General features: G+C 43.7%; 2 protein-coding genes and 1 long non-coding RNA gene across 3 annotated transcripts; 2 read left to right on the plus strand and 1 right to left on the minus strand.

Moving 5' to 3' along the window:
- The first annotated feature begins 1505 nt into the window (after window positions 1–1505).
- Window positions 1506–9714, plus strand: CCL18 (C-C motif chemokine ligand 18). Its single transcript, XM_008011103.3, has 3 exons — window positions 1506–1651; window positions 8031–8142; window positions 8535–9714. Exons 1-3 carry the CDS (start codon window positions 1588–1590, stop codon window positions 8623–8625), a joined length of 267 nt encoding a protein of 88 aa, XP_008009294.1. The 5' UTR covers window positions 1506–1587; the 3' UTR covers window positions 8626–9714.
- Window positions 9715–12463: 2749 nt separating this feature from the next.
- Window positions 12464–25723, plus strand: LOC140708763 (uncharacterized). The gene is made up of 3 exons (XR_012088971.1): window positions 12464–12699; window positions 14552–14644; window positions 24762–25723. It is a non-coding gene; the product is annotated as an uncharacterized lncRNA (long non-coding RNA).
- Window positions 23295–25343, minus strand: LOC103242767 (C-C motif chemokine 3). The gene is made up of 3 exons (XM_008011111.3): window positions 25201–25343; window positions 24402–24516; window positions 23295–23988 (listed from the first exon to the last, which is right to left on the minus strand). Exons 1-3 carry the CDS (start codon window positions 25271–25273, stop codon window positions 23898–23900), a joined length of 279 nt encoding a protein of 92 aa, XP_008009302.3. The 5' UTR covers window positions 25274–25343; the 3' UTR covers window positions 23295–23897.
- Window positions 25724–27444: the final 1721 nt, after the last annotated feature.

A 27444-nucleotide genomic window follows, 5' to 3' on the forward strand; every position in this document is an offset into this window, starting at 1 on the left:
GGTGGAGGTTGCAGCAAGCCAAGATTGTGCCATTGCACTCCAGCCTGGGCAACAAGAGCAAAACTCCATCTCAAAAAAAAAAAAAAAAAAAAAAAAAAAAAAAAAAAAAAGGAGGAAGAAAGAAAAAGAAAAAGAAAAAGAAAAAAACATATGCATTCCATGAGGTGGGAGATAAATCTTATAAATATTTATGGACTTGTCATTTCAGCAAAGGTTTTATGGGTTCAGTTGTCAGGGGCATACAGGGATATCTCCTTTAAAGTGAAAAACAAATTAACGTAATATGTTAGCACAAGGATAAGAAAATAAACCATTGGAACAGAAAAGAAATTCCAAAAGCACACCACACGTGTATGGATCCAACATGGCACCGCAAAACAAAGGGAAAATGATAATTGTGATGTTTAATTTTACATGTCAACTTGACTGGGCCATGAGGTACCCAGATATTTGATCAATCATTACCCTGGGTGTTTCTGTGAGGGCATTTTTGGATGAGATTTACACTGAAATCAATAAACTGAGTAAAGCAGATTGCCTTCTCTAATGTGGTGGGCTTCATTCAATTAGTTGAAGGTCTGAATAGAACAAAAAGGCTGACCCTCCTGCCTGTAAGAGGGAATTCCTCTTGCCTGATTGCTTTCACACTGGGACATGGGTTTTTCTCCTGCCTTTGAACTTAAACTGAAACATCATCTCTTCCTGGGCCTTAAGCCTGCCCATTCTCAGGCTTTGAACTCAAACTACACTAGCAGCTCTCCTGGGTCTCCAGCTTGCCAGCTCACCCTGCAGATCTTGGAACTTGTCAGCCTTCATAATTAAATGAGCCAATTCTCTAATTTCTTATTTTGTATACACACACCATTGGTTCTGTGTCTCTGGGGAATCCTGACATACAATGGATTTACCAATGAGTTGCCAAGGTGCATTGGGTATTCATGTGGCAAAAAATAAATCTTGAACCCTTCTTCACATCAAACATAAAAATCAACTCCAGATGGATTGTAATTTAAATATTAATGCTAAAACAATAAAGCTTCTACAAGTTAACAAAGGAGGATATCTTTATTGCCTTAGGATGGGGAAGATTTCTCATTAGATCACAAAAGGCCTAACTGTATATAAAAGATTGAAGCATGTGACTCTATTAAAAGGAAGAACAATTGTGAAAATCCATTAAAGCATTCTGCTCTACCAAAGGAGGCTGTGACCACTCATTTCTGAGAAATATCTGTCATGTGAAAACATAATCACATGATTATGCATAATCCTAAGCATAATCCCTGGGTGATTCCAACTCCTAGTCACCCATATGGAGATACAACTTCCCCATAAGCACCTCAACCAACAAGTGAACCACTGGTTTGTGTACCCTAAACTTTTCAAGTAACCATAGGCAACCCTGGGCTGAGAACTCACATGACACCACCATAGTTAAAATGTCTTGCATCAGCACCTCCAATGTTCCCATGGTCCAGGGCTGCCTATAAAAAGGAGAGATGACAGCTCATACCCCAGAAGGAGGCCAGGAGTTGTGAATTTCCAAGCCCCAGCTCGCTCTGACCACTTCTTTGCCTGTCCAGCATCATGAAGGGCCTTGCAGCTGCCCTCCTTGTCCTCTGCACCATGGCCCTCTGCTCCTGTGCACAAGGTGAGTCTGTCATCCACGTGCTTTGATGGCTCCCTGGGCAGAAGTCAGGCCACATCTTCCAGGTGCTGTGGCCTGAAAACCCCCGTGTGAAATTAGGGATCCTCCAATGGGGTTTCAAAGTGACATCATTGTTTTCTTCAAGAAGGTTGAAAAGCAGTCTATCGATCTGGGTGGCAGGATGGGAGTCAGAGAAGTTTTATCCTACTGAGATAAATGAGATGGTTGAAGTCTAATTCACTGGGTTATTAGCATGAGGTAGAATCTAGGTCTATTTAGTTCTCTGGTGCTGGTAAGTTTTACAATGACCTCAGCAGTCTCCTAGAGTTCAACCCCTTGGGTAACATAAAAGATGTCTATACTCTTCTCAGCTATCTTATGATTTAATCGATTAGAAAAAAAATTCCCCAAGGAGAGTTAGGAGAAGGGAATAGACTATTCAGAGAGCTTGATTCCCTGTAGGGTAAAATAAAGACTAAAATGGAGATAAGACTAGGGAAATTAAGGAGAAACAAACAAGAAGCCAGAGTATTTCCAGCTTTCTTTTCCTGCAGGCCTCAACTCTGAGCTGTGCTATCTCCCTTTGCTCCTTTGTGACCCATTGGGCTTCTTCTCCTGAGCAACTCCCATTGCCCTTGTTCCCTCAGATTAGATTCATACCCCATGCATCTGCTGCTTCTCCTACACCTCCCAGTAGATGCACTGCAAATTTTTGGTTGCCTATTATAAAACCAGTGGTGAGTGGTCTTAAAATTAAAATCCTATATTTTAATTACTTTATACTGTCAATATTCATTTAATTTTCATCACATATTTGCTCTTCCTGTTCTCTTAAATTCTTCTGCATCTCTGAGCTCCATCTGCAGTCACTTTTCTTCTGCCTAAAGGAATCCTCTTAGTATTTTGGTAACTGTGGGCCTTCTGATAGTGAAGTCTCCATTTTTAGCTTGCTTGGAAATGTCTTCATTTTACCTTCATTTTACCTTCACACTGGATATTAAAGTCCATATTAGCTCCCACCTCCTACTTGTGCTTACGTGCTCCTTGTCCCTTGTCCCGTGGGTTGTCTCCTCCATCTGCCCTATCTGCAGACAGAAGGACTGGTGCTCGCATTATGCCAGGGCAAGAGCACTGGCTGCTGGAGTCAGCAAATTTGCAGTGGATCTGGAGAAACATAAGAGAGGCAGGAGACAATGGGGTGCCTTAACTGTGAGGGAATCGGCATCCAGAGCCTGAGAAAAACCAAGTAAATTTCTTCCACCCTTGAAAAGGGACCAGCAAGAAGTTGATGAGACCTCACTGCTCAGGGCTGTGGAGTAGGGCACAAAAGGAACTAAGGAAGTCATTTATCCTTGACTTTGAATGTTTCTTTTAAATCTCTGCCTCTGTCTTACTCTCACTCCCTCGCTCCCTCCTCAGGGAGTATAGCTCTTAAAACGCTGGCCTTTGTTCCATCTCTTTTGGGTAGGAACTTCTTTCAGTCTACAGAGACTTTTCCCAGCAAGAGACCCTCTTCTGTAAATTGCTCTAGGAGTAGAGCTTCTCGGTAGAACTGAGGGAACTCTGCCACTTCCGCACCCTAGGAACCAACTAGACCCAGAGTTTGCATTTTGTGAATGACTGAGTTAGGCCTCAGTTTTCCCAACTAAAAATGGGTCCTAGCCCTCTCCTGCCTTTCAGATCTAAGTTAGATATCTAAGTCCTCGGAAAATAGCCCAGAACATTTTGAAACTTTTTGTGAAGTTCTTTGATTTTACTTAGAGGATCTTAATCCACAAGAATTAAGTGATTATGGCTTAAAAGTCTGCCCAGAGCATAGGGAAACAACTCTAAAATGAAGAAAGGACAAGGGTCAAGAGAGTCTCACGGGACAGATGAGACTTGTGAGCTGCTGGCCATGGAGACGTGATGGAGGGCACCAAAGAAGACCTCTACAGGCAGAGAAGTATAGGTAATGCCAAGACAGGACTGGGCACTTGCTGCCGCCTACATCCTTCTGGGGTCCAAGCCATGTCTCCAACCTTTTACAGGCGACTCTAAACCATGAGGTGCTGGAGCCTGGGATGACCAGAGGGGAAGATGTTAAGTGCATGGTGTTATGCTCTGAGTTGTACGTGTTGGGGTACTTTGGGTCCCCCAGGGGTTTAGGACATACAAGAGCAACTCAGCTGCTCACTTGTTGGGACTGAATGTGCAGAAATGTTTTTAACAGTGAGTGTTTTAAAGGTGAGATGTTAGTGTTGAAGTCATACATACATGGAGAGATCTTCAGATTAACACTTCCTCCACAGAGCTCCTCTGACCACATGGTGTGACATAAATGGTGATGCCACAGCGTTCCGGGCAGCACAAGTCACACTTAAACCACACCTTGGTGAAAAGGACCATTACGTCGTGTTAATCGGAGTGCTTCTAAGAAATGGTAAACTCATGAGGAGGAAGTCAAGAATTGGTGTCACTAAGAGGCCAAGCTTAGCAGGTACCTTCTATCGAGAACACATCTATTTGTGAATGGCACCATGGTCATTTCCTCCTATGGAACAGATATTTCTAGTGTTGTGTTTCCATTGCACAGAAGTGACATGTAAAATGACACCCCAGAATCTTAAGTAGTTCGAGTTGTGTTTGATCCAGACCCAAATGGACAAAATGGAATAGGGAAAGTCTGGACTATGGGAATAACAAGAATGATGGGGCCAGGCTTTTAACCACTGTTTGATTTATCGAACATTCATAGGTCCCTACAATATGCCATCATTGGGTTTAACACTGGGTAATAGACATGAATATGCATTACATATGGGGTGTCTATATAGATCAGGAGCCTTAGATACCCTTATTTTTTCACCCAGGAAACCTACAGCTAGGAAAATATCCTATAGAAATAACCTCACTTATGGAGAAAGTTTTTTGCATACAGATGTTTGGCATGATTTATAACAATGAAAAATTGGCCAGTTGCAGTGGCTCACAGCTGTAATCCTAGCACTTTGGGAGGCCAAGGCAAGCGGATCACCTGAGGTCAGGAGTTCGAGACCAGCCTGGCCAACATGGTGAAACCCCATCTTTACTAAAAATACAAAAATTAGCGGGGTGTGGTGGTGCATGCCTGTAGTTCCAGCTACTCAGGAGGCTGAGGTAGGAGAATCGCTTGAACCTGGGAGGTGGAGGTTGCACTGAGCTGGGATCACACCGTTGTACTCCATCCTGGGCAACAGAGTGAGACTCCATCTGAAAAAAAAAAAAGAAAAATTAAAAACAACCCACATATGTTACAGTAGTGCATGATAATATTAATGTACTAGGCTTGAGTAAATTAGGCAGTTCTTAAAAATACTGGAATGATGTGGAAAAGTCTTTTAATGTTAAGTACAGTCATGTACGGCATAGCAATGCTTTGGTCCATGACAAACTGCATATATTATACAGCGGTGGTCCCATAAGATTATAATTCTGTCTTTGTACTATACCTTTTCTATGTTTAGATATGTTTAGATATGCAAATACTTAACATTGCATTACAGTTGCCTACAGTATTCAGTACAGTGGCATGCTGTGCAACTGTGTAGACTAGGAGCAACAGGCTGTACCATGTAGCATAGGTGTATGGCAGACTACACCATCTAGGTTTGTGTAAGTCTATGATATTCCCACAATAACAACACAGACTAATGACAAGTTCCTCAGATGTATTCTTGTCATTAAGTGATACATGGCTGTATAAATAAAAAAATACAAAATTAAAACCTGTATCATGACAACAGTAATGTCTTCCCCCACCAGACACAGCAAAAAGAAGGAAAAAAGCAAATGAGCAAACAGTACTATCATAAGCCAAGGAAAAAACTGCACTGGAAAGAAATACACCAAACTGTGTGTGTGTGTGTGTGTGTGTGTGTGTGTTTAAGTGGCTGGGTTTGGGTACTAGAATTTTTCCTACTTCAGTGAAATTTATTTTTTCAGATTTTGCATCAGAATGCATATATGCCACAATAGGGAATGTAGAAAAAAACTCTCATGTTCTTGCCTCCATTTGCCTGCTGCCTACCCAGCTTTGAGATCCTAAATGAGTTTTTATTCTTTTCTGTATTTTATATGTTTTCAAAATTAGCTTTACTACTTTTTGGTGTAATCTATAGTTCACATGACAAATCATATAAAAAGCTATTTGAACTAAAAACACTAGTAACATTGCTCTTCCTGTACTCCTATGAGACCCCCTCGTATGCCTGTGGATGAGACATTGTGAAGATGTGATGACTAAGAAAGCAGCAGCCATTTTGTGACCACGAGGTGACAAGCTCAAATAAGAAAAGCCAACGAAATGATGAGGGAAGGGGAGATGTTTTAAGAAGCCTGAATTCTTGATGACACAATTGAGCTGTTGAACAAACTTGGGGAGGACTACCTGTTTAAATTTATTTCTTTGTCTATTTATTTACTTGAGACAAGGTCTTACTCTATTGCCCAGGCTGGAGTGCAGCGGCATGATCAGAGCTCACTGTAGGCTTGACTTCCCGGACTGAAGCAACCCTCCTGCTTCAGCCTCCGAAGTAGCTGAAACTACAGGCATGCTCAGCTACTTAAAAAAGATTATAGAGACAGGTTCTCACTATGTTGCCTAGGTTGGTCTCACATTCTTGGGTTCAAGCAGTCCTCCCACTTTGGCCTCTCCAAGTGCTGGGATTACAGGCATGAGCCACCATGCCTGGCTCTGATTTATTTACTTTTTCAGTTTTAAGGACTAATTATTATTACAAGAGGTGAATATGCCATACTTTATTTAATTGTACATCATCTTTTAATTGTTACAAATAAGCTGTGACAAACACTTTGTTCATCTTTATGTTTATATCCACAGGACAGATCCCTGGCAGAGCACCTTGCTGATCAAAGAGTAACAACTCTTTAAGGCTCATCATTCCTATTAGCCGCCAGTTAACCCAGCTAACTCAGGGACTGGCATATTATAGAGGTTCAACGAGCCAATGTCTGATAGGCCAACCTCAACCTTGCCCCTCCTGTAGCACTTCCCCAGTTCTGCTGTCTCCATCCAGGGCATGCTTTTCTCTGGGGTTGTGCTTCTCACGATTTTCTGGCATTATCGTCCATGGCACATCTATGCTGTCGGAACAGCTGGGGAGACTATCGGAAGGTTCTGCTCCATGGGAAAAAGACTTTATCTACAGATCTGCCCTTGGGAGAAGGCACCAGCTAACCCAGTCTCAGGGTGACGCCAGCATCTCACCTCCTCTCACTGTGGAAACCATTTCCTCACCAAGGGAGCGACTGAACCATTTTTGCAAATAACCTGAACCTTTGTGGTGAGGCTCTCCTGGTTTGTGCAATGCACAGCATGACACCAATATCATGATGAAAAAATTTTCCCCTTCAAAGAGGATAAGGAAAAAAACTAATGGGTACTAGGCTTAATATCTGGGTGACGAAATAGTCTGTATAACAAACTCCCATGACATGAGTTTACCTATGTAACAAGCCTGCACTTGTACCCCAAACTTAAAAGTTTAAAAAATGAAAAAAGAAAACAAAATTCCTCCTCAGTCTCCCCAAGTTTATATCTTCTAATACCCCAAGGTTGCCTGTACAGAGAAGAGATGGCTGAGACCCCAGAAGGAGGCAGCAGCTACAAGTCCTGAGTTCAGCTCTTCCCAGCCACCACGTGATCTCACACTCTGCCCAGCATCCTGGGGACCCCCGCAGCTGCCCTTGCTGTCCTTTTCTTCACTAAGGCCCTCTGCCCTCAGACCTGCTCTGCGCCATTTGTCTTTTGCTCTTGTGCCCCCACTGTCTGGCTATGGCTTGGACCCCACTGCCCAAGTCTATCCCTGAGACCTCCAAGTAGAGAACTTCAGAGGGATTTCAGGGACCATTTCCTGAGGAGGATTTTTCTTCCTAAGAGATTTCAGCAACTCTATTCTCCTGCTCTGGGAGACAGAGGGAGAGTGAGTGAGTCCCATTCTATGGATGAGAAAATGGAGGCCCACGGGGATTTTGACAAGATCTGGGTTCAGTTGGTTCTCAGTGGTGGGGCCTTGGTTCTCCTTATGAACTCAGATGGAACTCCCCAAGGAGAGATGGGATGGAAAATAGTTTGTTCAGAAAACTAAATTTCCAGTAAAGAGACATAGAGATCCAGAACCAAGACAGACAGAGAACGAGAAATACCAAGAGAAAGATGCAGAAATTAAAATCTCAGGGGAAAGAAGAAATGCCAGCTTCCTTCTGGATCTCTTTGTCCCCACATCCCCACCCCAAGCAGTGATGTCTCCCAGTTCTTCCTGACTCTCAAGGAAAGGGACCAGGAGCAGCTGGCTTGCCTTGTGAACAATGACTTGGGATCTTTCTGTCCTATCTCCTGCAGTGGGTACCAACAAAGAGTTCTGCTGCCTCGTCTATACCTCCCGACAGATTCCACAAAAGTTTATAGTTGACTATTCTGAAACCAGCCCCCAGTGCACCAAACCAGGTGTCATGTAAGTGCCAGTGCTCCTGCCCACCCCTCGGGAGGGAGGCTGGGAGGTCTGGGGTGAGGTCCCCTCAGAGTACTCAGCTCTCTAAGGCCCATCAAGGAGAAGGACTCCAGGGGAGGCCCCTGCAGTGTTTTCTGACCTGGCCTGGGGCCTGCAGAGTCCTGAAGAGCCTGCCCCTGGGCAGAGGGAAGAGAGCAGACATGACAACAGGAAGTTTGCTTCCTGAGGAACCCCATCCGAGACACTTGGGGAAGGCCTGTGAGCCCCGAAGTTACGGGGAAATTTTACTGGCGTGAGGACAGGCCCTGAGATGCCTGGGACATAGAAGGATGCAGAGGCCACAGGATTCCCCTGATGAATTCGTCAGTTCTTAACTCTTCCTCCCTTCTCCACAGCCTCCTCACCAAGAGAAGACGGCAGATCTGTGCTGACCCCAATAAAAAGTGGGTCCAGAAATACATCAGTGACCTGAAGCTGATTGCCTGAGGGGCCCGGAAGTTGCGAGGACCCAGTGACCTTGGTGGGCCCAGGAGGGAGCAGGAGCCTGAGCCAGGGCAATGACCCTGCCACCCTGGAGGCCACCTCTTCTAAGAGTCCCATCTGCTATGCCCAGCCACATTAACTAACGTTAATCTTAGTTTATGCATCATATTTCATTGTGAAATTGATTTCTATTATTGAACTGCATTATGAAAATGAGTATTTTCTCTGACATCTCGTGACATTGTCTTTATCACCCTTTCCCTTCAACTCTTTGCACGTTCAATGTGTGGATTAATCAGTGTGATTAGCTTTCTCAGCAGACATTGTGCCATATGTATTAAATGACAAGTGCTTATTGAATGGTTTTGCTCAGCATCACCTTTTCATATATTGGCAGTATTTATATAAAAGGTAAACCAGCATTCTCATTGTGACGACTCTATTGATTTTGTTTCACTAATCGGAATCACAGATTGACAGGAATTCTGGGGGAGGAGTAGGGAAAATATTAAAAGGGGCAGAAACCACAAGATAGGGACCGAGTACTTCTACGGTCATACCAGATGTTTCCGTGGAGATACTTTCCTGAAAAGTTGAAACAGACACCATTATTTTATGAACCGTATTGTAACTGAGATGCGATAGAAAAAAATTTCTACTTAAATGAATATCAAGATGACACTGCAATGCATATTTATGCACACAAGCTCATTTTCATAAACGAAGCTTTCCTCAGAATGATGGCGAACATCTGTTGAGGACTTACCAAGTGCTGGGTTTTGGGGTAAGTACTCATATTAGTGAAAGTCTGGGAAACATCGCCTGCAGTCTAGCAAGGACTCCTTACCTGGAAGTTGGCTGAAAGCCTTGGTCATGTTATCTTTGTTCTTCACTCTGCTTTTGGGGAGGATGTTTTCCATGACTATCTGAGATGAGGCTTGGGGCTGGGTGGCCGGAGTTAGGAAATAAAAATACAGAATGGATACTTTTTTAGTGTAAGTATATCCTATGCAATATTTGGGAACTACTCGTACAAAAAAATGATTTGTTCTTTACCTGAAACTCGAATTTAACAGGGTATCCTAAATTGTATCTGGCAACCCTCTGAAGAAGGAATACCGCTTATGGAGGTGTCTGTTTCCTGTTGGAGATGTCTATTGATTGGCTTAAGTGTAGAACAGGGCTTCTCAACCTTGAATTCACATTAGAATCACTTAGGAGAGCTTTAAAAAAGTCCAGTGCCAGGGCCTCACCTCCAAAGTTATGAATTTAATTGGACTGATGTGGCGCCTGGCATCAGTAATTTAAAAACTCCCCAGGAGATGTTAATGCACAGTCGAGTTTGAGAACCACTGTTGGTGAGCGGTCACAGGCTGTTTTTAGCCAGCATTAGGGTTTCAGAGGCAATGCAACTTTGTTCCAATTTTTGAAGGCAGCTAGGCTAGTTATTTTTGGTTCATTCCATTGGATGGTTAATCATAAGCAGCAAATCTATCAGATACAGTTATTTCTAGAACTGGGTTTTTTTTTTTTGAGACGGAGTCTTGCTCTGTAGCCCGGGCTGGAGTGCAGTGGCCAGATCTCAGCTCACTGCAAGCTCCGCCTCCCGGGTTTACGCCATTCTCCTGCCTCAGCCTCCGGAGTAGCTGGGACTACAGGCGCCCGCCACCTCGCCCAGCTAGTTTTTTGTATTTTTAGTAGAGACGGGGTTTCACCTTGTTAGCCAGGATGGTCTCGATCTCCTGACCTCGTGATCCGCCCGTCTCGGCCTCCCAAAGTGCTGGGATTACAGGTTTGAGCCACCGCGCCCGGCCAGAACTGGGTTTTTAACACGTCTCTTCCAGCACAGCACTGGGAGCTCTGTGGTCATCCCTTCCACCGCCCACCAGCTCCCCGTTGTATTAACTCCACATTGCCCCCTGCTGGTGAAACAATGCCACAGGCGTGAAGGCCGCCCTCTAGCTCCCTGCCACTGATGAATACAGCTGCACCTTCACGAAGAGCACAGCTGTTCATTGTGATGGTTAATGTTATGCGACAACTGGACTAAGCTAAGGGATACCCAAATAGCTGATAAACATCATTTCTGAGTGTGTCTGTATGGTGTTGCAGAAGAGATTAGCATCAGAACACTAAAGAAGATCTGCCCTCACCAATGCAGGCAGGCATCATCCAATTCACTGAGGTCCCGAATAGAACAAAAAGGCCGAGGAAGGGTGACTTTGCTGTCTGTGTTTGAACTGGGACATTCATCTTCTCCTGCCTTCTGACATCCACGCTCCCGATTCTTGAGTCTTCAGACTCAGACAGGGACTTGTACCATCACCTCCCCTTCCTGACCTTTTCTCAGGTCTGTGAACTTGGACCAGGACTGACAACTTCGGCTGCCCTGGTTCTCAGACCTTTGGACCAAATCACACCACTGGCTTTCCTGGTTCCCCAGCTTGTAGATGGCAGGACTTCTTGGCTTCCATAATTGTGGGAGCCCAATTCCCCTAATAAATATCTCAGTGTATGTGTATATATATATATATATGTATCTCAACATTGGTATCCAATCTATATCTATAGAGAGAAATAGTCTATTGTTTCTGTTTTTCTGGATAACTGACCAATACATTCATTTTATCATCAAGATAAATATTTACAAGGTGGGATCTGAGAAGGAGGTGGATTGGGCTGCTTCAGGACCTGCTTTCCTGTCCTGCCTAACCTCTCACCTCCTCATTTTTGCTGATATTAACATTAGCTTGGAGTGGAGAACTCTGCTCTTCTAGTCTGGAAGCTCTAGATCACTGGATTCTTAAATAGCTTGGTTTTCGGGCAGCAAGCAGAAAGTACATTTCTTTAAAAAACTACTTTTTCCCCCCTTCTCTGCGATCAGATGAATCAGTTTCGAAATAAGTTAATTTCTTTCTTAATGGGCCTTACGAAGACTGATGCAAGAAATAGTCTCCAATACCCTGAATTTTCCGTTTTGATAAAACTTTGGCTCGAAGATGGCCTTAGAATATATAACAGGCTATGGGGGTAATCGGTTGTTTTGCTAACTAGAGGTGTCCCCACTGACTTTGACCTTAGCTACTGCCCTCAGCCAGTTCCACGTTTGGGGACCTATACTTACAACACTGCAGTCTATGTTAGTTAGGGATGGTTTAAGTCACAGTGTTAGAAAAATAACTCAACCTGGCTTAAATGATAAAGGGCATTTGTTAGTTCACATAACTGAAGCTTCAAGAAATAGAATTAGTTGCGGGCAAAACTTGATTCAGTGGTCCTTGTTTCGCCATAGACTATACATGTCTTTCTGAATTTCTGATCTGCCTACATTTGAGAGCTCCATCCTAGAACGAAGTTACTACATTCATCCTAGTTACTCTATTGGCAAAATAGCTTCCAGAAACTTCCAGAGCAAATTGGGAAGACAATGTCTGTGTCTTCATATTTTGAGCCAAGAGTCTGAGTTCAACTTTTATTGGTCTGGCTGGCTTGGATTAAGAGCCCATCTCTTAACCCAGGGGTCAGCAAACTATGGCCATTGGGCCCAATTAGGCCTACTACCTGTTTTTGTATGGCCTGCAAGCTAAGAAGTTCTTATATTTTAAGTGATTGAAAACACCCAAAAGAAGAATATTTTGAGAAATATGAAAATTGTATGAAATTTGAGTTTTAGTGTCCATAAAACAGTTTCATTGGAATGCAGTTGGGCTCATTTGTTTGTGTATTGCTTATAGCCCACAGTCTAGCAAGGACTCCTTACCTGGAAGGAATCGTATTTTGATACGACAAAGCAGAGCTGAGTAGTTGTGAAACAGACTGTATAACCCACAAAACCTGAAATAGTTACTATTTGGTCCTTTACAGAGCAAGTTTGCCAACCTATATCTTAATTCGTCTTTGTGGCCAGGGAAGTGGATTTGCTGATTTGTTTGAGCTGACCAGTGTCTATAATAAGCAATGTTGATGGACTCAAAACCACACAGACTACCAGAGGGGTTGCTTTTCCAAATAATCGTTTAAGGATAAAAGAGAAAGAAAGAGAGAAAGATGTTGGGACCCAACTGGTATCTACCAAATGTATGTAACTTTCTCATATTAATTCTGTCTTGATATGTGCAGGTGACCAATCCCCTGCCTGTGATTACATCATACCAGACATGTCCTTCCCAAACTGGGAGTTCAGTCCAGACTCTCCTGTAATATACCAGTTGTCTTAGGGATTTTCTTACTTTATTTAATATTATACTCAATTTTTACATTAATAATGCAGTAATAATATACCCCTTTGCCATTCTGTATTTTCCTGTACAATAATAATCATTATTGTCATTATTATTATTTTTTGAGACAGAGTTTTTGCTCTTGTCGCCCAGGCTGGAGTGTAATGGCATGATCTCAGCTCACTGCCACCTTTGCTTCCTGGATTCAAGTGATTCTCGTGCCTCAGCCTCCTGAGTAGCTGGGATTACAGGCACGCACCACCACGCCCAGCTGATTTTTGCATTTTTTAGTAGAGACAGAGTTTCACCATGTTTGCCAGGCTGGTCTTGAACTCCTGACCTCAGGTGATCTGCCCACCTTGGCCTCCCAAAGTGCTGGGATTACAGGCTTGAGTCCCTGTGCCTGGTCTTTCCTGAATTATTTTACTGCTTTTGTAAAAGGATTTAGATTGAGATATACCCTGTTGCCCCGCAAATGGTGGCTAGTTCCCAAATCCGAGACTAAGTTTTCATTATAGACTTTATATTCTAAACTAAGTCACTAACAACTGGGGCCAGACAATCCTTCCAGGGCATTGTAGACATAAGAAGAGGAAAGAAAGTGGCCAGCCTAGGGGGTTCCACCTTTGTGAAGGAGAGGTCATTACTTCTAACTGCTCTTGAAGCCCGGTGAAGGGGTCTCCAGAGGGTAACTTGTACAAACTGGACGTGCCTGCAAACAAGGCAACTCATTTTCCAGTTGGATGTCAGCTTACACAGTGAACCTCATGATTTGCCTGAGCCAAAATGAGCAGGGGAGAAGAAAACAGGAGACAGGAACCAAAGCAGGGAAAAGGATTGTTGGAGGCTGCTCTCCCACCACATGGAATGAGCTTTCCATTGGCCGAGTGATCTTGCAGGAGGGAGCTGGGCTCGAGCCATCCTCCCATGACACTCTACAGAGGTCGGGGGAATCACATGTGCCATTTTGTCTGGGAAATGACCCAGTTTATGCCAGTTGTGCCAACATAATTATTAACAGTATCCCCTTTGAGTCTTAAAGTGCTCATCCTACCAATAGGAGATCCACTGCTTAGCTGACAAGGATCTTAACAGCAGTAGCTGGTGGGGTGGTCTCAGGGCTGCTGTCTACAAAGGCCCCTGGATGTGCGGGCAAGAAGGTGCTGAAAGGCAGTCTGCCCATCACCTGTAAGGTCTTGCACTTGCACGGGGCTAGGTGTGCTCCACGGTGCTTTTGTGTAACATGCTCAACGGTGTCTTCCAGGCCAGCAAAGGCCCAGGGTATGCTGCCAGTGGTGTGAGCAGAAGAGAGGTGAAAGATGTTGGGCCAGGGTGGGATCTCTCACCTAAGAAGCTATGCAGAGAGAGGACCCTCAGGAATGCCCATCCATCTGAGGAAAATATACATGCATTGCCCATAATTTCAATATTTTTAAAAAAGATGCAGGGATAACCTAGCAGTGCGGACAGGGACTACATCTAAAAGACATTAAAATAATTTTTTTTCTCTTTTAAAAACTAAAAAAATTTCTTTTAGAGACAGGGTCTTGCTCTGTCATCCAGGCTGGAGTACAGTGGTGTGATCACAGCTCACTGCAGACTAGAACTCCTAGGCTCAAGCCATCCTCCTGCCTCAGCCTCCTGAGTAGCTAGGACTATAGCTGCACACTACCATGCCTGCTAATTTAATTTTTTTTTTTTTTTTGTAGAGACAGGATCTCACTGTGTTGCCCAGGCTGGTCTCCAACTCCTGGCCTCAAGTGTTCCTCTGGCCCTGGCCTCCCAAAGCACTGGGCTTATAGGTACAAACCACCACATCCGGCAACATTTTCTCTTTATATTACCCCACACAGACTACACGTCTTCCCAATATGCCAGAGGAGTTAAAAGGAGAAGGAGAGAGGGTATCTCAGAACCAAACTAACGCTTCATCACACTCCAACTACCAGAGCCTGTGTTGCTCTGGTGGAGGGCAAGGAGAAAGGAAGAAGTAGAAATGTTATTTAAGTCAAATTTAAGATTAGAGTTCTAAACTGAAGGAATTTTAATAACTGGATGTGACCAAAACATGATGGAATCTGCCCAAGATGTTAAGGTGGAGCTGACGATTGAAGAACAGTTAAACATTTTATGTTTTTACTCTATGACAGTAAGGATAGAATAGGTTGTACCTAGATAACAAACAAACCCCCAGTGGAATAACAAGGTAAAAGTTTTCCATTCACACAAAATCTAATGTGGGCTAGATCACTGGTTCTCAAAATTTGGTTGCATCAGAATCCCCTGGTGGGCTTGTTTAAACACAGATTCCTGGGTTCCACCTGAGACTCTGTTTCTAAGATCTCAGGTAAGGCTCAAGATTCTGCCTTTCTAATGAGGTTTCAGGTGATGCTGATGCTGCTGACCCATGAACTACACTCTGAGCAGTACTGATCCTAGAGCAGCTTTCCTCCAGGTGGTGACTCAGGAATTCAGGCGCTTCCATCCTGTAGCTATATATTCTGGAATGAGAAAGAAGACAGAAAAGGCATACTGCTTTTAACTGTCTTGGTCCAGAAGTGACATGCTTCACTTAATCTTACAATTCATTGGCCAGAATTAGCCACAAGAGCCCAGTGCAAATGCCATGAAGGGGATCACGTGGACTATTTAGTGAACCCTACTTTGTCTGCCACTTCCCCTTAAAAAAGAGGTTAACCAGGGAAAGAGGCCCAGCCAATGTGAACTTGCAGCCTATTAGAATCTTTTGCTTTTCCTTTCCCCTTGATTATAATAGGCTGTCAGTTTAGTATTCATCTAATATATGAAGGATTTATGCAATATTCATGTTGTTGAGATGTGAACTAAATCCTAGATCTATTTGAAATATTTGAAAGTTCATGGGCCAGTGGTGTCAGTCATCAGATGTTGAGAGCCCTTAGGGGAAGAAAGGATGAGACTCCACGGCTTCATCAAGGCAGAGGTTGCTACTGTCATGATTCCAGATAATGCCCCCACACTTGCCCTAGCTGGTTTGCTATGATGGGCTAGAAGAGGAGTATCTCAAAATTGGAAGGGATTATAAAATGTTGCATGAGAGAAGCTATTTATGCAGGGGTGTGTTTGTGTGTGTGTGTGTGTGTAGAGAGAGAGAGAGAGAGAGAGTCAAAATGTACTCTTTGGATCTAGACAGGACATGTTTGTTGCCTTGATCTCTTGATACAATGGGTAACATAACAGCAGCGAACATTCCTGAAGTTCTCTGAACTACACTGAAATTTGCAAAGCTTGTCACCTCAATGAGAGACCCAGAGCAAGTGGTTTAAGAGAACTAAGAGAGAACCAGTTTTTAGGGCAAGGCCCTAGCTTCTCAAATCTTGGTTTTTGAATTAAAAATCACATACTCATACTTATGAAAATCAAACACAAAGAATGGAAAATGAAAAGCAGAGATCCTCATTTCTTAAAAATCATGGTTGCCAGGGAAATCACATTTAATAGGTTGAGATAGATCACATCAAATGTCCTTCTTGTGTTTATGTAAATATATATAACTTTTACCAAAGCAAAATATTATTATATATACAGTTATATAATAAATATGTGGTAATATATAGATTGGTATAGAGATACACATATGGAATGTATATTGTATATACATAGTCTTACATTAATATCTTAGATACCTTTCATTTTAGTATGTATATCTACTTCATTCTTTTCAGTAATTTTGTGTTTATTATGTGGCTATACCATAATGGTTTACACTATTCATCTTTTATAGAATTTATTTATATTGATTGTTTTACAAACAGAGCTGCAAACAACAGTGATGAGCCAACACTTTGTGTCTTTTTCTTTTTTTTTTGAGACAGAGGCTCACTCTGCCACCCAGGCTGGAGTACGGTGGTGCCATCTCGGCTCACTGCAACCTCTGCCTCCTGGGTTCAAGCGATTCTTCTGCCTCAGCCTCCCGAGTAGCTGAGATTACAGGTGCCTCCGACCATGCCTGGCTGATTTTTGTATTTTAGTAGCGATGAGGTTTCACCGTGTTGGCCAGGCTGGCCACCGGGAAGCGATTGTAGCTGGGTTCTGTCCCTTATTGAAACCTACTCAATGTTCTCCTTACCTAAGTAGGATAGGACCATACCCTGCCTTTAAGGTTTACAGAATAGAAAGTGAAAACTCTTTGGGGAAGAAAATCTTCCTGAACAGATAGCCCAGGGCATTTTGAAAATCCCTTAGGAAGTTCTGTGTTTCACTTGGGTACCTCTGTGCTTGCACTTTGGTGATGTGGTTTGACCCCAGTCAGAGGTCAACAACAGCAGAAGGCAGGACAAAGACTCGTGAGAGGAGGCCCAGGAGCAGGGGGCCGTTGTGAATGAGGAGGACGCGGGGGCCCAAGAGTGTGAGCAGAGGACGACAGGGCTTGGGCGCTCAGTCGCCAGCTGCGGGGTCCGAGCTGTGTCCCCTTATCTTAAGAGGTGAGCCCTGAGTCATGGGAAGATGGAAACCGGGGCTGATGAGAGAGGATGTTTTTAAGCACCGTGGTGTCTTGTTGACTCGCACATGCGAGGGGTTCTTGGTAGCCACGGGGCTCAGGGTATTTGCAAGAATAGTTCAAGTGCTCAGTTGTCTCAGGGCTGTTGATGGGGAAGTGGTTTCCACAGCGAGAGGAGGTGAGATATTGGTGTCACCCAGGACCACTTAGCTAGTTCCTCCTCACTAAAGCTCTGTAGTCATAGTTTCCCCTGGCAGAGCAGAAACTTCTGCGTTATCCCACAGCTGTTCTAACGGTGTAGACTTGACTTATGCAGTGATGCCAGGAGTCCTGAGCAGCAGAGCCCAACTTAAACCACACACAGATGGACAGAGCTGTGTTAGCGAAGCCTGAGCTACTGAGTAATGAGAGTATAGCCAGGCTTCCAGACATCTGTTCATTCCAGGCTTCCAACATCTGTTCATTCCAGGCTTCCAGACCTCTGTTCGTTCCAGGCTTTCAGACATCTGTTAGTTCCAGGCTTCCAGACATCTGTTCATTCCAGGCTTCCAGACATCTGTTCATTCCAGGCTTCCAACATCTGTTCATTCCAGGCTTCCAACATCTGTTCATTCCAGGCTTTCAGACCTCTGTTCATTCACGAGAGATATGCACTAAGCAAAGGACCTAAAGATGTGTTTAATATGGGTACTAATATGCATAAGGAACCTTGAAATAAATGTTCTTAGCCTTTGGCCAAGAGGGTCCATGCCTAGGAATCTATCCTCTGTAGAAATAAATTCAAATATGGGAAAAAAGAACAATGCATAAGTGTATTTGGTCCCCAGCATATTTATAGCAACTTAAAATTGGACCCAATTTAAATTGCCTATGAAATGGAAATGGCTAAGAAAATTATGGGATCTTCCCTCGATTGGCTATTAAGCAGCCTTTACAAACAATGCAATGACATGAGAAATGCTTATGTTGTGGTAAGTTTAAAAAACTCAAGATGCAAATCAGCTTATTTTAATTTTTGGGATTAACATTTCGGATGTGGTCAGTCCCACATAATGTATTTTTGTGGGTGCAGTTCCCAGGAAAGAGGAGGAATAAAAACTGCAAGTATGAAGTGTCTCCTTCGCTTGCAGTCCCCTTGTCTATCTCCTGTGAAAAGACTCCCTTGTCTTCCTTAACATGGGCAATTTCTACTGAGGACTCATTGTTCTAAGAATTCTCTCATCTCCTCCTGCATCCTCAGTGCCCGATGTTTGGCTTGTATGAAAGAAGGCGGGTAGTGCTTGTGGCAGGGCCAGTTCTGTCTTCCTCAGTATTTTCTGGAGTGGGTATGTAGCCCCATTTTCTAGTGGTTACCATGACATCATGAAGAGCTTATGTTTCTTTTGTCTTAGACTTGGGCGATAGTCATTCATTGGGCAACAGGAAATAACACAAGTCAGCATCTTGTTAAAAATAAAGTCATTTGGCTGGTCACGGTGGCTCACGCCTGTAATCCTAGCACTTTGGGAGGCCAAGGCGGGTGAAACACGAGGTCAGGAGATCGAAACCATCCTGGTTAACACGGCGAAACCCCGTCTCTACTAAAAATACAAAAAATTAGCCTTGCGTAGTGGCGGATGCCTGTAGTCCCAGCTACTTGGGAGGCTGAGGCAGGAGAATGGCGTGTACCTGGGAGGCGGAGCTTGCAGTGAGCGGAGATCACCCCACTGCACTCCAGCCTGAGCAACAGAGGGAGACTCTGTGTCAAAAAAAAAAATAAACAAATAAATAAAAAATAAAGTCATTCAGGAAAGTGGACGACTAATAGTTTCTAATCTAGACAGCACAGGAGAAGAAATGTTTATCACACACAAAGTATTAGTGCCTGTTATATCACCAAGACAAAACTAACAGGAAAAAGACAAACACATTCTGGTGAAAACATGTGTTTCCTGACCAGCATCTATTCTGCATGTTTCCTGATGCCAGAAACTCGCATTTCCTCAGGGGAAATCCCCCTTCCCCACAATTCTCAGGCTTTAAGTTTATGTAAAATTCTTTAAACCCAAAGATTCAAGTTATGTGCCTTGATTAACTTAAGCAAATCAATGAAACCCATCCCCATAGCCACAGCGATTGGTTAGGAATTGGGTTCTGAAGTCAGTCAAATCTGAAAGGGCCTAGTGATGCTTTTTCCAATGGGAACACAGACTCACTCTTCACGGCAGAAAATGAACAAGGATTCATGTAACACTGGCAGGTACTGGCCGCCACCCAGGGCCTCTCACAGGAAAGGGAGATCAGAAAGAGAAGCAAAGAGGACTCATGAGACACCACAGGGCTTCTGCGTCCAGCCTTGCCTGGAGCTAGGGCCACCTCGATACCCTGGAGTCTTGGAGCCACAAGGTGCGTTTACTCAAAGCCTCTTAGAGTTGGGTTTGCTTGTTTGCTTTCTGCCTGGAAACTGCCAGCATCCTGAGAGATACAGAGATCTGTATCTGTGCAGAGACACAGGTCTGTTAAAAGTCACAGGCCCTGACTGAAGTGTGGAACTGGCTGAAACGAGAAAGTAGGAGGTGACTTGGTGAGGACCTTGTGAAATGAAAGTCAGTTTTAAACCTTACATGCATCAGAATTACCTGGAGCCTTGTTAAAACAGAGGTTGCTGGGCCCTGGTCCATTAAGAAAGGAAGTGGGGCTGAGAATGTGCATTGCTACCATGTTCCCAGGTGATATTCACCGTGCTGTCCTGTCTGGGCACTACCTTTTGCAATCCCCATTACAGGGTATTGCACGTGCTGGTTGAACTATGGTCTGTCTTATTTTGGTGCTGAAAGCCTGTGCTAAATACCAAGGCTGCAGCATTAAGGAATTTGATAGAAAAGATTCTGAATATTGGAATTTAGTAGCTATGTGTTACATCAGTAAGGTCCTTTAAGAAAAAGTTTAGGCTACTTTGAAATGGGCCCATCTGAAATTGAAAAAGAAGAAATGCAACTTGCTAAAAAGGCCCTTCCAGCCTGTTGACTGAGAATCCAGTAATCTGGAGACTTGAAGGGCTGTAAATGCAGAATTTTCTACTCTAAGATAAAGTTAGTATGAGCAGAGATAGGAAGATGAGAGACCTAATGAAGCCAAGGGTCAAATATTCATCACCTCCACATGGGCCCAGATGCAGGCAGAGGTCTCTTACCAGGGACTGGGAGGTCGGGGTGACAATGGTAGTGAGGTCTGTGCTAGAAAGTCCACATCCCCAGCTGGGTGCTGTGGCTCATGCCTGTAAGCCTAGCACTTTGGTAGGCCAATGTGGGCAGATCACGAGGTCAAGAGTTAGAGACAAGCCTGCCCAACATGGTGAAACCCTGTCTCTACTAAAAATACAAAAACCTAGCTGGGCTTGGTGGCGGGCACCTGTAATCTCAGCTACTTGGGAGGCTGAGGCAGGAGACTCACTTGAACCCGGAAGGCAGAGGTTACAGTGAGCTGTGATCATGCCACTGCACTCCAGCCCAGGTGATAGTGGGAGACTCCATCTCAAAAAAAAAAAAAAAAAGAAAAGAAAAAAAAAGAAAAAAGAAAGTGCACATCCCCGACCCCAGTTAAAATGCAAATGCAAACTATGTAACTGACAACTTCTCTGCTTCTGGCTACCTGGCCCATGGAATTGATCAGAAACAAATAGTAGCCTAGGGACATTAAAAGGCAGTCACATTGCCAAAGAAACCACAAGACTGATTCCAAACAGTCGTTGATTACACAATACCTAAGGCAACCTCAGGCTAACTCACACAGATGGGAAGTCAGCAGCCTCCAGAAAGCAGATCCTCCACATTGCACATCTCAGATTGTCCATGGAGGACGTTCCCTCAGGGAGGAGAGCTAAGGACTGTCAGACTGCCTGCACTGCTTAAAAATGCAATTCGTATTCTCCCGTTCCCTAACAGGGGTCTTTGCTCAACTTAATCTGTTTGTTCATAACACTTGTATTTAGGGAATGTTGGGCATGATTAAACTTTGTTTAGCTTTGGGTTTCTGGGCCTTGAGAAACAATTCAGTGAAGGCAAGTGTTGTACGCACCTATATTCTCCTGAAAGCCCATGAAGAAAGAATGATGACACCTTCACTGCATCTATGGGGACAAAAGCTGCTCGTGTGTGTGTGTGTGTGTGTGTGTGTGTGTGTGTGAGTGAGAGACAGAGAGACAGAGACAGAGAGAGAGAGAGAGAGAGAGAGAGAGAGAGAGAGAGAGAGAGAACAACCTTGTCAAAAGGGCGTGCTTGTTGCTGTACCCTCATTATATGAAAGTCATCATGGCCTCAAAACGCTGTAAGCCAGGCTGAGCTCGATCCTCTCTGCATCAACTCAGAATCCCGACAAGAAAGTGGTTGTGATGGATGGAATCTCACCCATCAAAGAATAGGGTACGGTGAGACCAGAGAGGTAAGCTATGCAAGCTAATCAGAAAATAACTCAAAGTTTTAAAAGTGCAGAATATAAAAAGGAAAAACCCTCATTCCAAAAAAAACGAAAAGAAAAGAAAAAAGCCTCATTTCCTCAAAGAAACAACGGTTAGCTATTTGATGTGTATCTTTCAAAATATTTGCCTATGTAAATATATATATGTATATGGCTTTAAAAAATAAAACAAAATAGTATCCTTTACAGATAGTTCTGTAGCATATGTAGAGAATATATATTCATATACTGGATGTAAATAGATACGCCTTTTACAAATAATATTATGGATGCTTTCCACAGATATAGATGTGTGCTACTGTTTTTTTACTGACTGCAGAATGTTCCATTGATGGATGTCTTAATCCTCTACTGATTAATCCCCTAGTTATGACCGTTTGCATTTCTTTGCTCTTTACCAATCATACTGCAAAGAATATCCTCATGTCTACATATTCTTAGCTTTTGGCAGTGTTTCTATAAAGCAGATTCCTAGAAATGGGATCAGGTCAAATGGGATGTGGGTCACATAGTATGTGTATTTTAATATTTGCTAAGTAGTAGTGTTTAATCACGCCTTAAAGAGTTCGAACCGTACAATTCTAAACATGTTTGGACATAAAAATTAGATTATTTTAAATAAAATGAAATAAGTATAGCTCTTAAAAATTAACACGTTTGGTTTTCACACAAATATTTTGAATTTCTCTTTCTTCTGCAAAAAAGACCCTAACTTAGTATGCGCTTCTTGTACATATAATGCAAGCAATCCATCTAATAAATAACTTAACCTTTCACAGTAAACCTACAGACAGCATCCTGCTCCACACAGAAGCTGGACGTCTTTTCCTTCTCTAACATTAGCTGTTTATTTTGTAGAGTGTAGATTCTAGAGAAATAATGTATTATAAACCTGTTGCCATATGCAGATACTTACCACATTAGAAAACAGTGGTGAATTCTATTGACAGTGGCTCTCAGTCTTTAACAGGCTATGGAACACCTCACGAGCTTGATAAAAATATCAGTTCCCAGGTCTACACCTAAAGATCCTGTTTAAGTGGCTTCAACAATCACTGCTCAAACACTCTATGTCAACTCAGAATCCTCACCAGAAAGTGGTTGCAATGGATAAAGTATCATCCGCTGAAGAATAGGGTAAGATTTGAGTATAGGTGGATCATGTTTCGGGAAATAACTTGGTCAGTGGTTAACAGCATAGTCTGTAGTTCAATAAAAGTCTAGTTTTGAAATGCAATTGACATTTTACGTGCTGTATAACCTCAACCAAGTTGCCTAACCTTTCTGAGCCCTGGGTTACTTTTCTATCAACTGGAGGTATTAATAGTACCTAAGCTGTACTATTGCATTGGTAAGATTAAATGAACAATGCATAAAAAGCACTCAGTAGGAGTAAGCCTCAACAATGTAAGTAATTGCTATTAAAAGCTTGATTCATCATGAATGTGCGCTACAGAATACTCTGCTTAATGGTATCCATTCAAGTAGCGAATTCTCCTAGAGCATGCATATTGTGATTTGAGTTATAACATATTCGTAGTTTCAATGTTCCAGAACTGTGCCTCCGTTGTAAAGTGGATAACTCTGTGGTAGCCCTCCCCATCTCTCCCAGTTTCCCTCCATTTCACCTCTTCCTAATCTTTGCCTATGATTCCTCTTAACCAGTCATTTTGATTTGCCAGAAAAACAAAACCAAACTCAATACTGGTTTACCTTTTAAAAGAACATCTTTATTATTTCCCCAGGCCGATCACAGCCCTGAACAAAAGCATCCGATACACATTGGTCAGTCTGGTGGCTTTGGTACCATGACTGCCTACAGCAGGCCAATGACAGCCACTCAATTGTCACCACACACAGTGTGAGGGAAGGGGGAGGGCACAGGAGAACTCTCAGAGCAAACAGTCACAAACACACTGTGAAATCGAAAATAAATTACACAAACTCAATAGTATAAATAAATGAAAATTTAAGTTAAAAAGAGTCCCACAGTGGCTGCTGGGCGACAACCAGTCCATAGAAGAGGTAGCTGTGGAGGTCACAGGGATGCTCCCAAGGCTCAGGCTCCCGCTCCCCACTGGGTCCACCGAGGTCACTGGGCCTCGAAGCTTCCGGACCACTCAGGCACTCGGCTCCAGGTCGCTGACGTATTTCTGGACCCACTCCTTACTGGGGTCAGCACAGACCTGCCGGCCTCTCTTGGTTAGGAAGCTGTGGAGAAGGGAGGAAGGTTAAGCACTGGGGAATCCAGCAGGGGAATCCTGGGCCCACCGTGGCCCCTCTATCCCGCTCTCTGTCCTGCGCAGCTCAGGGCCTGCTCCTCTCTCAGCGACCCCCTGCCTATCTCCGTCTAGAGCTTCTCTCAGGGACTCTGGGCGGGGGACTCTCAGAGGGTCCTGCTACCTCCTTCCTGTCCCTTTCCTCTGGGCTGGGGCAGCTCTTCCTGACTCTGTAACACCTGCCCCACTCCAGCCCCAAGTCAGGTCACACCTCGGAGCCCTGCGTCGTGTACCCCCGATAGGCTCCAGAAGGCTGGGCCTTTCCAGGATGGCCTTCTGGCCTGTCTCTGCCCCCACCCGACCCTCCCTACCTCCCTAGAGGCGAGCAGGAAGACTGGCACTTACATGACACCGGGCTTAGAGCACTGGCTGCTGGTCTCAAAGTAGTCAGCTACGAAATTCTGTGGAATCTGCCGGGAGATGTAGCTGAAGCAGCAGGAGGTCGGGGTGTCAGCAGCAACTGTGGAGAAAAGACAATAAGCCCGAGTGAGAGATCAGAAGAAAAGGCCAGGCAGCTTCTCATCCCCGAGCAGGTGAGGAAGGCAGGTTTGCTCAGACCAAGTGACCAGAAGGCATTTGGGCGTTTTTGCTGAGAAATGTCTCTTTGTTTCTGTCTATTTCCTTCTTTCCCCTTGACTCTTCATACTGGGTTCTCTGTTTCTCTGTGTGATCCAGATACCTGAACAGACTGTTCTCTTATCTCAGCTCTCTTCAGGGAATTTTGTTTAGTTCAAGAAGTCATACCCTAGCCCAAGAGAAGCCTTGGACATCTCTCATAAGACATCCAAGGGACAGGGCTCCTGAGAGACCTAGGGTGAGCTGGAGAGTGAACAACAGGCCCCTGTGGGAAGGAATCAGCCCTGGATTCTGCCTCTTGTAAACCGATTTGTTTCGAACCCTGTTTTTCTATCTGTACAAGGGACTGTAACTCCCCTGCCCCTGCCTAGATTCTCATACCTGGAGACTAGGGGGCTAAGATCCCTTCTATAGATAAAAATAAAAGTCTTGAAGACAAAGACCTAGATGTTTGGCAGCCCTTTAATAAATTCTCTTTTCTCTTGGGGCTCTAAGGCCACAAGAAAAGACTGATGTGGTCTAACCATGGCCAGAGAGTGGTGATACCCACAATGAAACTTGGACTCACATGTTGCCGAGATCTGGTTGCAGAGGACCGCGGTGCAGAGGAGGACAGCAAGGGCAGCAGTGGAGACCTGCATGATTCTGAGCAGGTGATGGAATGTAGGCTCGAGTGTCAGCAGAACCAAGAAGGGACTGACCCCTCTCTGTTGCCTGTGTTCTTCTGAAGTCTGAAGCCATCTCTCCTTCTCTTTATAGGCAGCCCTGGCAGATGGGGAAATGGAATGTGGGGGTGAGGAGGGAAATGTTTAAGCATAGTGATGCTGTCATGCTGAGTGTTGCACAATTCAGGGTCCCCGGTGACCACAGGGGCTCAGGATATCCAAGAATAGCATCTCTGAGCGATTCTCTAACTCTCAACTCTCAACTCATGACTGGTTCTAGCTTCATGGGGAAATGGTTTCTCCTGTGAGTGTGAAGAGGAGTGTGTGTCAACCTAAAGCTATTCTTAGCTGGTCCTTTCTCATAAGAACTGGTCTATGCATGAACTCTCCGGCCCCATTCCTTCCCACAGAGCTGCAATTCTGCTTCCTCAGCTGCTATAACCACAGGGGTAGGGTTGATGGGGTGATGCTGTGGAGGGCTGCACAACCCTTCCTCCTCACAGAGGCAAGGAACTGAATGAAAGCTGAGGAATAGAAAGCATGAGGTCACGTTTCAGTCATTTGTCTATTTATTAGTCTTGGAGTGACTAGGGCGCTGTGTTAAGCGCTAGTTGTGGATCATAAAAATACTTGAGAGGTGGGTGTCAATATATCAGGTGCCTAGAAATATTCATAGCCATTAACCTAGAAAAAACATTTCTAGGAAAGAGTTCTGTGGAAACAGCCTAAATATGGAGCCATCTTCAAACATAAAGACACCCGACCCAGCATCATTTATAACTCTAAATTCAGCAAAGCTAATTTCTCTCCATCAGGGGATGATAAATTATCCACTAGATCGGTTATTATTAAGTCCCTAAAATGAATGAAGTGGCATAAATATGCTTATAACATCAGTGGTTTAAAAAAAATCAAGATACGACATTATGCAAATTCTACAAACTTTGAAGAATTGTACAAATATATTTATATATTTGTACAATTATATAAATATATATATATATAAAATATATATATACTCCTTGCCAACCCTAGGCGTGGAAAAAAATACAAAGGCTTGGAAATACAAACCTTGAAGAATGAATAGTGCTTATATGTGTGTGATAGGTCCCTGGGTGATTTATTTTCTTATTTTTTTCTTTTTCTGAATTTTTCTCATTTTACTTAGTAAGACTTTATTACCTTCTTGGTCAGCCCACAAATTCATGAACTAATTTTGTTTTAAAACATTTCCAGCATCACTGGTTGAAAAGTGGGTTGTGGTCAGTTGTTTAATCTGAAAGAAATTATTGATAAATACGCTAAAGTTTCTGTTCAATGGTCTTTGCCAAAATGAAGTCTTGATTTTCCATTTCTTTGAACCATTTTAAGGATCCTATACCGTACTTACATAAATCATGCCAAACTGAAGCAGGTTTTTCCTTATTCTTTTCAATACATAATTTCAGTGGTGTGGAAGGGTCTCTACCTTCTCAGCCAGATTATATGCTTTTTTTTTTTTCTTTTCCGTACTTTGTTATTTTATTCTTTCACAATCAATCAGCATACCTCATTTTATAATGAGAAATAGATTTAGTTGGTTTTAATAATCTTTTTTTTTGAGATGCCCCTGGTCTCGTGGGGGCAGGTAGAGTATGTGAACAGGTAATTGTAGCACTTAGCAGAAAGTGCTAAGACTCTTAGTAGAAAAAGAAACGAAAGCTCAGAACCCCATGAGGGGAAGAAGTGACCTTCCACCAGAGGGTTGGGGAAGGCTTCATGGAAGGGATGGAACTTTAGTTGTGTCTGGATAACTGCCCGGGATTTAGGCATCTATAGATGAGTGGGCAGTGGAGGCCCAGCTGAGGCAGACTTCTGGGTGTGACATTGTGGGCTCAGAGGAAAGAGGGGGTGCTTCAGTGGAGCTGCAGAGTGGTGGCCGAATATGGACGATAAAGCTAAATTGGGACCAAACCAGGACAGGCCTTGAATTGCCCAATCTTGGCTCACTGCAACCTTTGGCCTCCCAGGCTCAAGCAATTCTTGTGCCTCAGCCTTCCTATTAGCTGTGATTACAGGCATGACATGCCCTGCTAATTTTGTGTATTTTTCGTGGAGACGGGGTTTCACCATATTGGCCAGCCTGGTCTTGAACTCCTGGCCTCAAG

This window comes from Chlorocebus sabaeus, chromosome 16, assembly GCF_047675955.1.
Source record: "Chlorocebus sabaeus isolate Y175 chromosome 16, mChlSab1.0.hap1, whole genome shotgun sequence".
In the NCBI taxonomy this organism is placed as follows: domain Eukaryota; kingdom Metazoa; phylum Chordata; class Mammalia; order Primates; family Cercopithecidae; genus Chlorocebus; species Chlorocebus sabaeus.

Coding starts and splice junctions, on each gene's coding strand:
- LOC103242767 (XM_008011111.3), bottom strand. CDS start 25,273: ATGCAGGTCTCCACTGCTGCCCTTGCTGTCCTCCTCTGCACCGCGGTC. Junction 24,517..25,200: donor CAACCAGATCTCGGCAACAT/GTGAGTCCAAGT, acceptor TTTTCTCCACAG/TTGCTGCTGACACCCCGACC. Junction 23,989..24,401: donor TGCTCTAAGCCCGGTGTCAT/GTAAGTGCCAGT, acceptor CCTTCTCCACAG/CTTCCTAACCAAGAGAGGCC.
- CCL18 (XM_008011103.3), top strand. CDS start 1,588: ATGAAGGGCCTTGCAGCTGCCCTCCTTGTCCTCTGCACCATGGCCCTC. Junction 1,652..8,030: donor CCTCTGCTCCTGTGCACAAG/GTGAGTCTGTCA, acceptor TATCTCCTGCAG/TGGGTACCAACAAAGAGTTC. Junction 8,143..8,534: donor TGCACCAAACCAGGTGTCAT/GTAAGTGCCAGT, acceptor CCTTCTCCACAG/CCTCCTCACCAAGAGAAGAC.